General features: G+C 40.8%; 1 protein-coding gene across 1 annotated transcript; it reads left to right on the forward strand.

Moving 5' to 3' along the window:
- The first annotated feature begins 1,245 nt into the window (after positions 1-1,245).
- On the forward strand, positions 1,246-13,758 carry LOC133460697 (CD209 antigen-like protein A). Its single transcript, XM_061741427.1, has 7 exons — positions 1,246-1,485; positions 1,592-1,708; positions 8,375-8,422; positions 11,687-11,770; positions 12,095-12,234; positions 12,455-12,573; positions 13,061-13,758. Exons 1-7 carry the CDS (start codon positions 1,326-1,328, stop codon positions 13,215-13,217), a joined length of 825 nt encoding a protein of 274 aa, XP_061597411.1. The 5' UTR covers positions 1,246-1,325; the 3' UTR covers positions 13,218-13,758.
- Positions 13,759-14,169: the final 411 nt, after the last annotated feature.

The raw sequence follows: 14,169 nt of genomic DNA on the forward strand, positions 1-14,169 counted from the left end.
TGTATTCCCAAAACTAGACCACAAAAACTAACTAAATAATAAATGATTAAATAATACAAAAGTGACAAAATAGCTCCTACAAGTGTAGAAGGATGAATGAGGAACAGAGTGAAGCAGTTTGTAACATTTAGAGAAGGTTAAAAGTACAGTCAGTGTGGAGGTTTTTCCAGTTAGATTTACTTCATCATCTCACATCCTTTCTCTCACGCTGGTGTTTTGAGTTCTTAACCACTGGAGCTTCCGCCGTTTGTTCCTAACTTTGGTGTGTGGCACTCCAACTTACTAACAGTTACAGAGCACTTCACTACACCTTGTTAATTCCCAGTCTCATGAAGTATCTGGGGATGATGTTCTGCATCCAATCTGGGACTTAGATTTCAAATTGAGAGTTATTCTATCAACCTGTGTGGTACTGAGCCATATGTTTTGGCAAAGGCTTGACCACACTACGTGTAAGTCACAGTCTTCACGTATAGAAGAAATGGAAGAACTGTACAGCTCTCGCTGTCTTAGTAGGGCTAAAAACATTCTAAGGGATTCGTCCCACTCAGGTCACCAGCACTTTGAATTATTGCCCTCAGGCAGACTTTTCAGGTCTCTGAACGTTCAGACGAACAGACTTAAAAACAGTTTTTACCCAAAGGCTATAATAGTGCTTAACGCCGCAAAAACCTTTTATCCATAAATCTCCATCTGAGTTATAGTAATGGCATGCAAAATACTCAACACCACCTTTGTCTTATAATCACCAAATGTGCTGCTGAATTTCAATGTCTGCGTATGTGCCTATCTTTGCTCAGGGTTTCTGCGATCTACTGTTTTGTCTCATTAAGCTGCTATGGTTTGTGTGAGTGGGGTTTTTTCCAAGGGAAGTTGGTCAACCTTCTTGTCAGAACAGAGAAGAAGATATTTCCCTCTAAGTTGAACAATACAGTTTCTCTACAGTTACAAGAGAAACAAAACCAGCAAGATAACACCTCATCTCGTGTACAGGATGGTCATTCTGCAGTGTAGGTGTAACTGTCATCCTTTGAAGTCAACCATGTTGCTGAGAATGGTTTTGAAAAAAAAAAAACAATAAATCACAGCAGAAATCAAAGTCAAGGGTTTCCTCCTACAGTTTGTTTTTTTTAAATGGCAGTACTTCCTCAAAAATGTCATGAAACCACATAGAAGGCTGAACAAGAAACACCAGCGGCTAAACCAGCACGGATGTTACATTGTGATGGTAGTTTCAGTTTTATACAAGACAAGATCAGCACTTCAACGGCAGATCCACAGTTAGTCAAGTACAGCACCTGTCCGGCTGTCTCTGTCCTCTCAGGATGTCCTCAGATATTTACTCTAAACCAGATTTATCAAAAAAGGTGAGATACAACAGAAATGAGCAAGAAGACGGAGCAGGATGGGACGAGAGGGAGGTGGATATCTATGAGACTGTTGATGATGTTGGGAATAATCTTACTGTTCAGTCACAGGAAGAAGGTGAGTAAATGACATGGAGTTAATAAAGTTCAACTTTAGAGATAATTATGTTCAGGTATTGTACATTCATGTGTGGCTACAAAGTTTATGATCTCTGGTTCTGCAGGACGACAAACTTGGAAGCATCGTGCTCTTCAGAAAATACCTGTCAGAGGTGCAACACTGTGTCGAGGAGTGTTGTGCACGGTGGTTTTAGTTGTGGTCGTCATCTTGTTCATATACGGTAAGTTAAAATGCTGCACCTCAAAAACTACATGATGCATTTTGGTCACAAAGTAGAGAAACTGCTGTTTATCTCTGAAGTACTGATGACGTACTTTCATGAAACATTGTTGAGTTTTACCAAAAATCAAACAGAGAAGGTTGTTTGACAGTAAGCCAACCCAAGAACTACTGGGGTTTTTCTACTTACCACATGTGGGACAGTTCTGTGGACAAATGCTTTAAGAGTTACATGTTAGGGTGAGAGATCATTGTTTTCATTGCAGTACATGTTATCTGTCATTATTCTTGGACCATTTATAAGTATTGTTCCTGAACAGTAAAATAACAGCATACACCTGCAGAACAAGAACCAGTAGATTCATATGAGCTGGATGAATTGTTTCTAAGTAGAGTCGTTTTACTGCTCTGAGACGGATAAGATGTCAACCATGTATTCTTGTTCAAATGGATCCCTCCTCATTTATGGGATTTTGCTGACATGCTCTGTTTTCTTTGATGTTGGAGGTCTTTTATGAAATATTAAAATACTAGTTTAATTTGAAGGAATATTTGATTACTTTCCGTAAATGTCATCTAGCTGCTGAAGGTTTTGCTACTAAGGTTGAAATGTGTCCAAGTAGTTCAGAAATCCTTATGGAGGAACTACAACTCCAATCCCAAACAATTTGGGACGTTGTGTAAATTGTGAACATTGAGGAACATTTTATTGACATTTTAACATAGTTTGTCACAAATTAGTGAGGGGTTCTGCCCAGCTCTGCAACTAAGAGGCTCTGCTGCTGAAATTCTTCTTTTATTCCCAGTCTTGTCTCTGACCTGTTGTCAGTTAACTTTGTTAGTTATTACATTTTCCACCAGTGGATTTTGATTTGAACTGATAACATTTCCAGCCGTTTGTTTCCTCTGTAACACCTTCTTTTAAATGTGTAACTGCCAACAAACTCAAAATGAGATCATATTTTTAAGGAAAAGGCCAAATGCTTCAACAGCTGATACAGTGTTTATGTTCTATTGGCAAGACAATAAAATAAGAAACTATGAGATTTGGAAACCATTTATCTTTCTTTTTTGATTTTATACAGAATCCATCTTCTTTGGAACTAGGGTTGCAAAATTCCGGGAATTTTCAAAGTTGGAAACTTTCCATGGGAATTAACGGGAATATATGGGAATTAACGGGAATATATGGGAATTAACGGGAATATATGGGAATTAACGGGAATAAATAAGAAATTTACAGAACTGAAGGTTGGCCCTTAACAGGGAACTTAAATATAGTTGGGGGAAATATATTGTAGCATAGTCTTGGCTAAAACAACCAGATTTAATGCAAGTACACTCCTCAATCACATGCACACAGCACATTGCTTACTGCAGGGCTATTGAGGCCACGCCCCCTACATGCACTGTGCATTCCTCCATCACATGCACAGGTGATTTCTTGAAGTCTGGAGGCCACACATTTGAGCTCAAAGCACAAGACTATTGAAGCCACACATTTGAGCCCACGGACTATATAAAGTCAAGTAAATTTTGATAATATTATGGGGTAAATATATTTGATCTATAATGGTATTAATGTTTAACTTGCATTACTTTTTGATTGGGTGGGGGAGTGGGGTGAGTTAGTATTTACTCAACATTCATGTTTTTGTTGTTCATTAAAATAATTGTTTATACAAGAATAAAAACTAAAGTTCTACTCAAATAAATCTGTTGAAATGTCATGTTTTTGTATTATCTTGCATGGATATCTGCTTATGACAAAATAAATATTTACATTTATGTTTGGATATGATACAGTTTGTTTAAATTACCCCCAATTTCCAGTTAATTCCCATAAATCCCCATAAATTCCCATAATTCCAATGGAAAGTTTCCAATTTGGAATATTTCCAAAATTCCCCAGCTTAACTTCCCATGGAAAGTTTCCGGAAAGTTTCCGGAAATTTACCGGAAATTTTCCACCCCTTTGCAACCCTATTTGGAACTGAGGTTGCTTTTTTTCCACCACATTGTAACAGATCAGATTATCTTTCTAAACAAAAAATAATATTAACAGTGTTAACATAATATATGTTAACATAATAAACATAATAATCAAGTTATCATCCACCACTCTGATGAGGATTTGATCCCCAGACCCTCAACATGTCAAAGCATCCCCTGGGCAGACACCAAACCCCCACATTTTTATTGTTGATATAATGCGCTGCATATGGTGTACTGAGTGCATCTATATAAAAAAAGACAGATGAGGACCATTGTAATGCATAGGGGTAAATCCACAAAAGGATTGCGCGGCTTTTGCGGCCGCTAAACCGGTGCAAATGACACAAAAAGAGAGCGTCTAATTCACAAAGCACCCGCAAAGGGCGAATTGCACCACAAACTGCACTGCCAAGCAAATAGTGGCATTGTGCGCCTGTGCCATTTGCATGCATGTAAATTAGGTAATATTCAAAATTGCCCCCTTTCTATGCAAATAAGCCTCATTGCAAAAACCGTCTAATTCACAAAGGCCAGCGCTATTTGCCACACGCAAAAATAGTGGAGCAAATACCGTCTTTTCGAAGCGTGTATTAACTGCGCGCAAACTCACTCCTCACTCCCGCTCTGTCTCTGTTTCTCTCTCTCTTCAATATCATTCAAGCCTGTGTGATACTGAATGATATTAAGGGTGAAATCTACAGTCAGACATGACTGTACACACTCAGATCAAGTGGGGTTGTGGACTTATCTCAGATTTAAAAATAAAAATAACAGGACGGAGCTCAGGATTCATCCATACAGTAGGGGCTGCTTACTTACAAACAATTCCACCATATAAACATATAAATCTAGAATGTGTGTGTTTAACAGCTGACCTGTAGGTGTGTGTAGCAAAACACAGAACATGAATTACCGTCAGATCCTTATCTGGGACCTCATCTATAAAGCTTGCTTGCGCACAAAAAGGGCCTGAAAGATGCGGCGACGCGCACTGCACGGTGCGCGTCGCTGCGTAACCTTAGCCGTATGCTCTGCGTCGATTTAACGCGGAACCATAAATCAGCCTTGAACAGCACTGAGGGAGGAGGGAGGAGGGAGGAGAGGGAACGGGGCTCTTCGCACAGTGTCTTGAGGATTTACAGGCTGAGCCTACCATTAGTTCTTAAACTGTTAAAAAAAAAACGGGGGGGGGGAGACAAAAGCATGAGTTTGAAAAGTGGGGGGGCATGTCCCCCCTGTTCCCAGTGGAAATTGCGCCCTTGTGCCTCACGGCGTTTTATTTTCACTCGCTTTATTTTTTATTTCTGCAGTTTTCATTATGGACCAATCTGTGTGCTGAAATATCATGGAGAAATTGAGAACACTGGAAACAGCTCCGCTCACTTACTCAGACAAGGGCAAATTGCACTCAGCTCCAAAACTTTATGGGCGTGTTTGCGCCGGTATATCATTAGAGCAAAATCTTTTGTGAATAGGACCTTAAGGCGGGGCAAATTGCGGGCGCAAATGCGGCGCAATTCACAGCGCTATTTGCGGGCGCAATCTGTTCTTTGTGGATTTACCCCACAGAGTCTTGTTTTAAAATCAAAAATGAATGAGTGTATTAAAAAGCAATACACTCATAAGTGTTGAAGTCCCAATAGGAGCACCTTCCAGTACAGATGAAAGTCAGAGCCTGTTCCCCATCCTGATTGAGCAGGAAAGTGACCGTCTTATCGGAAAAATCCCACATGTACACGCTCCAAGCCGAGGAGTCATAAATAAGCCCAGACCAGCTGGATGCATTTTACCCTGGGTAACTCCAGAGAGATTTGATTGATTACAGAGCCCATGCTGTGCAGAAGTGAACCTCGTTATGTCTAGTCCATATCCGTCGATCGGATCCTTAAGCTCAAGATCCATTCCTGCTGAAGAGGTGATGCAGAAAGAGCCAGTTTCAGTAGCCAAGGCCCACACTTGCTGATCAAAATGCCTTCCACCTGACTTGTAAGGCCCCTCCTACAGGGATTAATCCCACACATTTTATTTGGGCTGAGCCTGACTGGACCACATGGGTAAAGGCCTGGTAACCAGGTGCTCACTGTATCTCTGAGATGATTTTTAGAACCCAAGTACAGAACAACGACAGGTAAAGAGGAGAAGTCTGACTGAATTATCCACGGGAAGGATTTTCAACTGGAAGAAGCCGACAGCTCTTGGAAGACTAGAAGAACCAACAGAAAAGAGTACTGACTGGCAGGCTAGTGAGCGCCCTTGAACAGGCACACTATTCCTTTAGGTGTTCGATGAATGCGACAACGCCAAGCCATGGAGGGACTAGCTGGAATCATGATTGAGACAGAATCAGAACCTGGCAGACCATCAGTGGGGCAAACAAAGTTCAAAGGGACAAGGCAGAAGGATTGTCGTGGACGGGCAGAGGGTTGATCAGCAGGGCAAACTACATCCAGAGAGAGCAGACGAAAGACTTGTTGTGGGCGGGCAGAGGGTCGGGGCAAAGACAAGACGTGATCAGGGGCGATCCGTAATCCAAACCAAGCCATCAATCTGCCTATGAGTGCTGGAAAGTAGTGCATGCTGCAAAGACAACCTGACCACACATGAGACCTCAGTGCAGCTAAAATGCTGGTATGACATAAATCTGATGAGATGGTGTGACACGGTGGTACACCACAACAATTCAGAGTGTGACACACTAACAACTAAACTGCCCTTCCTGCCTGGTGCCAAGCACCAGATGCAGTACCGCTTGTTGGGGGACGTAGCTCGAGCTGTTGATCTTCAAATAACCATCAGTCAGACAAACCACAATACATCTGACCCTTCCTCTAGAACCACTTTGCCTTGAGAGACAGCTCAAGTGGAAATTCCCCCAGACAACGAAGCTCCAGGAATCAGTAGGAGATGTAAACCTCTTCATCACGATAAGGTGCAAGTTTAAGGAGAAGGTTAAACTTCTGCAGACACTAAAAGGATATAAACATTACATTGAAGGTAACATCTGAGGATATGCAAGAATTTCGTATACATATCCATCCATCCATTTTCTACCGCTTATCCATTACTGGGTCGCAGGGTCAGCAGTCTTAGCAGAGATGTCCAGACTTCCCTGACCCCAGAAACTTCCTTCAGTTCTTCCTGAGGGGAGACATAGTCTCTCTGACATGTCCTGGGTCTTCCCCATGGGTCTCCTCCCAGTGGGAAATGCCTGGAAATCCTCTCAATGGAGGCATCCAGGAGGCATCCGATAGAGATGCCCAAGCCAGCTCAGCTGACTCCTCTCAATGTGAAGGAGAAGCGGCTCGACTCCAAGCTTCTCACCCTATCTCTAAGGAGTGTCCAGCCACCCTGCGGAGGAAACTCATCTCGGCCACTTGTATCCGCTATTTGTCCTTTCAGTCATTACCCAAAGTTCATGACCATAGTTGAGAGTGGGAGCGTAGATTGACCGGTAAATCGAGGGCTTCGCCTTTCGACTCAGCTCCTTCTTCACCACGATGGTCTGGTGCACCGACCACAGAACTCCAGGCGCTGCAACGATCGGTTGGGCAATCTCACACCCCAGCTTTCCCTCACTTGTGAACCAGACCCCAAGATATGTAAACTTATCCACTTGAGGCAGAAACTCTCCACCTACCTGGAGAAGGCCCAACACCATTTCCCTGTGGAGAACTATGGCCTCAGTTTTGGAGGTGCTGATTCTCATCCCCGCTGCGTTGCACCTGACTTCAAAATGCCCCAGCACATGCTGAAGGTCCCGGTTCAATGAAGTCAACAGGACAACATCATCTGCAAAAAGCAGCGATTAAAACCTGTGGTTCCCAAACCGGATCCCCTTCGGTCCCTGGCTATGCCTAGAAATCCTGTCCATAAAAAATATGAACAGAATTGGTGACAAAGGGCAGCCCTGCCGGAGTCCTACATGCACTGGGAACAAGTCTAACTTACTGTCGGCAATGCGTACCAAACGCAGAGACCGAACAGAACTTAACAGAAGGCCCCGGACCCCATACTTCCTGAACACCCCCCAAAGAATGGCACGAGGACACGGTCAAATCCCTTCTCCAGATCCACAAAACACACGTTGGGCAAATTCCCATGAACCCTCGAGCACCCTGCGGAGGGTGTAGAGCTGGTCCAGTGTTCCACGACCGGGACGAAAACCGCATTGTTCCTCTTGAATCTGAGGTTCGACTATTGGGCTTATTCTCCTCTCCAGTACCCTGGCGTAGTTTCCCCTATAGTTGGAGCACATTCTCTGGTCCCCCTTATAAAAATGAGGGACCACCACCCCAGTTTGCCACTGCCCCCTTCTTCCATGCAATGTTGCAGAGATGTGTCCCAAGACAGCCCTACGACATCCAGAGACTTGAGGTACTCAGGGCGAATCTCACCCACCCCCGGTGCCCTGCCAATGAGGAGCTTGCGAACTACCTCAGTGACAACGGCTTGGGTGATGGACGAGCACATCCCCGAGTCCACATTCTCTGCTTTCTTGAGGAGATCCTCGAAGTATTGCTTCCACCGTCCGACGGTGTCCCCAGTCAAGGTCAACTGTTCCCCACCTGTGTCGTAAATGGTGTTTCAGAGTACTGCTTCCATCAAACATAAGTTACATTACATACATAAATACATTTCTGTTGATTTAAGGCAAAGTTATTATGTGTTACAGCTCTTCACGTCACCTTGGAGGTCAACCAGCTGAGGACCAAGCTCAAGGGTAAGAATACTTTTTAAAATGAGCAATGAACTCAAGTTGCAAAATCACCACCTAAAATGTTTACTTTTTATTAATTTGTTTAACAAAAAGTCATGGCATGATAATTATGAGCAGTTTCTCCAGCGAAAGCAACACACAGCAGAAAAAAGATTCAGAAAACGGACTGAATGATACATTTTAATGTGATATTTGTGTTTCCCACACGATGAAAACACTTGAGAAATATAGACAATGATCAGAGGATAATGTAAAAAAGATCTGAAAGTGAGTGATCGCAGTCACACGTGCACATGTGGGGCGAGCACATGTCCAGGAGGCTGAAACTGAGTGTATTCAGTTACAACGCTGCCATCTAGCGGTCAATATATGCAACAACATGACGCATTTTCCTTTTTATTTCATGTTTCTCCTCCACAGATCAGTTTTCTTAAAGGGATTGTGACATGAAAAACACATTTTTCTTGATTTTTTGTGTTTAGTTGGGTGTCCTGACATCAATTACACCCAAAAAAATGAACTTTTAACATTCAGTGTATTGTGTGCTTTCTGGGAATTTCCGCATAATTATGCAAAAACGGTGCATCTGGTTGGGTGGCGGACCTATACGTATAGACCCGCTAAATCACCGCCCCCTCCACTCAGCTCCCTGCCCATCAGCACTGAGCCGCGGGCTGGAGGGAGAGAGACGGCCACCGCCTCTCTCCTCTCCACCCGCGCTCTCCTTTTTTTTTCGCCTACGACCTCAGATCAGACGAGACAACCCGCAGAATTTAAGCATATTATTAAGCGGAGGAAAAGAAACTAACAAGGATTCCCTCAGTAGCGGCGAGCGAAGAGGGAAGAGCTCAGCGCCGAATCCCCGTCCGTTCCCGCGTGGGAAATGTGGCGTACGGAAGACCGCTTGCCCGGTGTCGGTCAGGGGCCTGAGTCCTTCTGATCGAGGCTCAGCCCGTGGACGGTGTGCAAGACAAAATCACATACCATTGATCCACTGTCTGCTGTGTGCAGGGAGTTTGAGGGAGAGGAGGACTGGAGGATTGCCCCGTTCCTCCTCCCTGTTTGGGAGGAGGAGCGGGGCAACGATTGACAGGAAACGGGGAAAAGGACACGTTTTTCACTGCGCAAAAAACACCGTCATAACAAAGCCAGGCATGGAGTACTGGAGTGAAGTTTTTCTTGTTACACCCTTTTAGACACATTTGAGGGATATTGGCCAAGACTTTTAATAGTGTTAAAAGCATGTTAAAAATTATGTCACAATACCTTTAAATCCAGGTCCTCAGGACTCCACTTCCCTTCACATTTTAGATGTTTATCTGCTCCAACACACTGATTCAAATGAAAAGCTCACCATCCTCTTATCATCAAAGTCTACACAATCCTGTTATTGACATGTTCACTTGAACAGGTCATGCAGGTCTGTGGCCCTTGGGGACCTGGATTTGGGAACACTGGGTTAGAGTTTTACTGTGTGGTTTCTGTTATTAACATCTTTCATATTCATATTTTACATTTAGTCTCATTTATGTGTGACCAATGAATGTCTTCTCTGCATTAATCACACTCTGGAACTGTGGTGGTAACAGCTCAAAGGGTGTTTATTCTGCAGCATTGAACAGAAAAGGGGTAGCCTACAGGAGATAGTGCACATTAAGTCATATGTGTGGACCAAAGCACATGTCTGTCTGCCTCATGGAAATCCTCCAGCACACTGAGTACTAGTACTAGTATACTATACAGTGTTCTGATTGCTTTACATACACCTGTATATTGATCGTATAGTGGATTTGATACAGTTACATTAAAGTGAAATAAATCAAATGTCTAATATATGAAATAGAGAAATTGTAAAATACATGTAGTATCTTTTTATGAACTGTTACCGTTTTTTATATAATATTTTAGTTTACTTATCAAATACAATGAATTTGCACAAAACAAGAAATTGTGACACTTAACATACCTGCAGCATTGAACAGAAAAAGGGTACAGGAGACGGTGCACATTAAGTCATATGTGTGGACCAAAGCACATGGTCTGTCTGGGAAAACAACAATACAACCTGTCAGCTACTTGTACTGGAGACTTTTTTTTTTTTTACAAGTAATAAACATGCACATAATGTTTGACTGAACAAAAATGTGAACAACGTTGGTCTAATATAGTTAGTTTTCAGACATGTATCCCAGATTAACTTTTAAGTGCTTTTCAAGACGTTTATAAATCGTTTTGTCCACGGACATACAGACGCATTACCTGCTTCATGGGAATCCTCCAGCACACTAAGGATTTCCCACAATTCCCCGCTAATATGAAGCCTGATGCATGTAGAACAGCAGGTGGCGTAGTTTCCCCATTTAGCAGGATTTTAACTACAACCAATTCAACTATGTTACATTATGTACTTCAGTAATTAATAATATTTCACATTTTTTCAAAAGAATGTCCTTTTGACCAGTTCTTATTATTTTACTTTTTTATGTTTTACCAGCCTTCCGCCATCCAGTCTCTCTACCACCTGCTCTGTAGAAGTTGAAGTATCAACTCAAGTATTTTACTCAAGTAAAAGTATAAAAGTACTGGTTTACAAAACTACTTAAAGTATAAAAGTAAAAGTAATGTAAGGGGGAAAAAAGCCATTAAGGACAAAAGCCATTGAAAATGAATGCATCTTAGTATAATGCAAATATATTAAAGAACCATATATGTGTACTATTGAGCATTAACATGTGTTTCAGAGAGCAGGAGATATGATGACTAGTTGCCTATAAGTATTGTAATGGTGCAAAAAGTCAAACTTCAGAGGCATGTTATCATTTATCCTAACCTTTATTGGAATGTACATCCAAGTTTAGTTGCAGACATCTGAGGGCAACGGATGTAAGAACAAAACTGGACAAGAACATCTGAAACAACCACAACCAAATTCACTCTATCCGGATGGAGCAATTTAACTGGATAGTTTTTTTTTAAAGGCCGAAATGAAATAGAGTAACGAGGCTGTTTTTAAAATGTAAGGAGTAAAAAGTACAGATAATTGTGTGAAAATGTAAGTAGTAAAAGTAAAAAGTCGTCTGAAAAATAATTACTCCAGTGAAGTATAGATAACCAAAGTTTCTACTTAAGTAAGGTAAAGAAGTATTTGTACCTCATTACTTGACACCTCTGCTCTTCAATCACAAATGTTTTCAGATATTTAACCTACACCAATTGATACAAGTTTTGATATTTCAGAGTTTGTTTTCATGTTATACTTCTAACTAGATATCACTTCGGACAAAGACGAGCTGCAGAGGGAATACAACCAACTGAACAACACTTATAATCGGCAAAAAAATGAACTTGACGGTAAGAAAGATTTATTACCAAATAAATAAACTTGAACTTCAGCATTAGCCTCCATAACTTCTTATTTCTATTAATGTAACTTAATTAAAAATAGATAAGACAGAAAGTCAAGCTTTATGGCAAGAAAGATTTATTACCAAATAAATAAACTTAAATAAATAAAAAAATAAATAAGACAATTAAAGCTAGAGCTAAAATGTTTTAACAAATAACCTAAAAGGTAAAAGTAACACCTGAAGGAGATATCTAAATATTGAAAGAACACTCATAAATGTGATGCTAAATCTTTCTAAAACACTTGTCTGTCTGATATCTGATATGAAGGAGAGTGTCATGAAGGATGGAGAAGATTTGGCTCCAGTTTATACAGAAAATTCACTGAGAGTAAAACTTGGTCTGAGAGCAGGAAGGAGTGTGAGGAAAGAGGAGCTGATCTGGTGATCATAAACAGCAAAGAGGAGCAGGTGGGTGTTTGATGTCAGTGTATTTGATGTTACTGCAGTTTTCTGTTACTTGTGTTCTCCACCTGCTGTCAGTCTGTGTGCTGCTTCTGTCTCCATCCTGATGGATCTCAGTTAGAAATGTGTTTTTAAATCATTTAGATTGTTTTCACACAATCATCAGGATACTGAGACAGATATGCAGATTCATGACGGCAGAAACTACTTTTGTCTTGTCATTTAGGATTTTGTGGGGCGACTGTACACAAATGAAACCTCCTGGATTGGTCTGAAAGCTGAATGGTCGACAAGTAAAGAGGAATATGAATGGAAATGGGTGGACGGATCACCACTGACAACAATGTAAGACAGTGTTTCTTTTACAGTTTCATCAAAGTCATTGTTTCAAATTGTCAACAGGTAAAACAGCAGAACATGTTAAAAACTGTATCATCATTATTTCTGAAACACATTTATTTGAATGAACAGCCTGTGTGAATACTTTATTGTTTCTTTCATAAAAACAAGAAGACTGATGAAAGAGACTTCAAACCTTCCTTCTCAACAGTTTTTAAATACCGTAGTGTACTTAGTTTGTGATCAGCAGGAGAGAAGAGATTTGTGGAAGATGTGCAGACTGAGCTGCTTTCACTGGAATAAATGAATGGATACCATGTTGGAGTATTTAATGAAGACCTCATCCAACATCTGGAATCAGACCAAAAGTTCCTTGTGATCTTTAAAAAGTGAACATTGTGTAAAACAATTACAGAAGGTGTCAGTTTTATCTGAAAATGAAAATAATCTTGATTTTCATCTCAGCTGAACATGTTGTTTTAATACTTCACAGGTTCTGGGTTGCAGCACAGTCTCCACATCAGCATAACAAACGGGAACATGCTGCAGTGTGTTGTACTAATGAAGGGAAATGGAAATATTCATACTACACTTCCAATTATAACTGGATCTGCGAGAAGAAAATACAAGAATTTATTGTTGAATCCTGATTAACTTCAGATAACATTTGTTCACTTCCATTCATTGTGTTTCGTGTGTCATTTATAAATGTGGTGATTCTGAACTTCATCATGTGTACAGGGTAGTGAAGCTGTCATCAGAACTACAGGAGAACTTGATAATGCTGGAGTAAAATATAATGATTGTAAATAAGTATAAATGCAGCTTTACTCCTCTTTGTTTACTTGTGTTGTTTTAATTTGATATGTGATGAATGAAGAGTTGTCAGTTAAAATAATTGTCTTTATTCTACGACATTTACATAAACATTTGTCCTCCTGCTTCATTTTCACAAACAAAAGGCAAAGTGTATTTCAGGAACAGAGGAAAAACCATCAATAAACAAGGAAACTTGACAACAGCTGTTGGATTAAATGTTTCGGATTAAATGTTTCGGACACAAAGTCTGAAGTTACAATTTAGTTGTTTTTAACACAAAACTGCTTAAATTAAAATTAAAATTAATTACTAAAAGACAATAAACATGAGGATGAGCAAACTCTCTTTTTAAAAACAGACCTGAATCTTGTATTAACGTGTTTTTTGTCAGTTTGACATCAAGTTTATATAATGTTCACAATTTTCAAAGATTTGTAAATAAAGACCTTGTCTTCAACTTCATTGTGTTATCTATTTTATTTTTTCAGTTACTTTGAAAGTTTGAGTTTGAGAGTTTGAAACTGAAACTGATCAGCCAGAACATCACAGCCACTCGTTCAGTTTCTGGGTTATGCAGCAGCTCCTCGTGGTCCTAAAAGACCTCCAACCAGTCAGAATCTGAACAGAACCATCTGAGGGAGTCCTGCAGTGTCTGGTACCAGGATGTTAGAAACAGATCATTCAGACTTTCCAGGTTGGATCCAAATACCAACATTCCAACTTCTGGGTTGAAGCTAAATGGCAGTTTCTGGAGTTCAGTAAAATGTCAAACTTCAGACAGAG

This window comes from Cololabis saira, chromosome 15 (genome assembly GCF_033807715.1).
Source record: "Cololabis saira isolate AMF1-May2022 chromosome 15, fColSai1.1, whole genome shotgun sequence".
Lineage (NCBI taxonomy): Eukaryota > Metazoa > Chordata > Actinopteri > Beloniformes > Belonidae > Cololabis > Cololabis saira.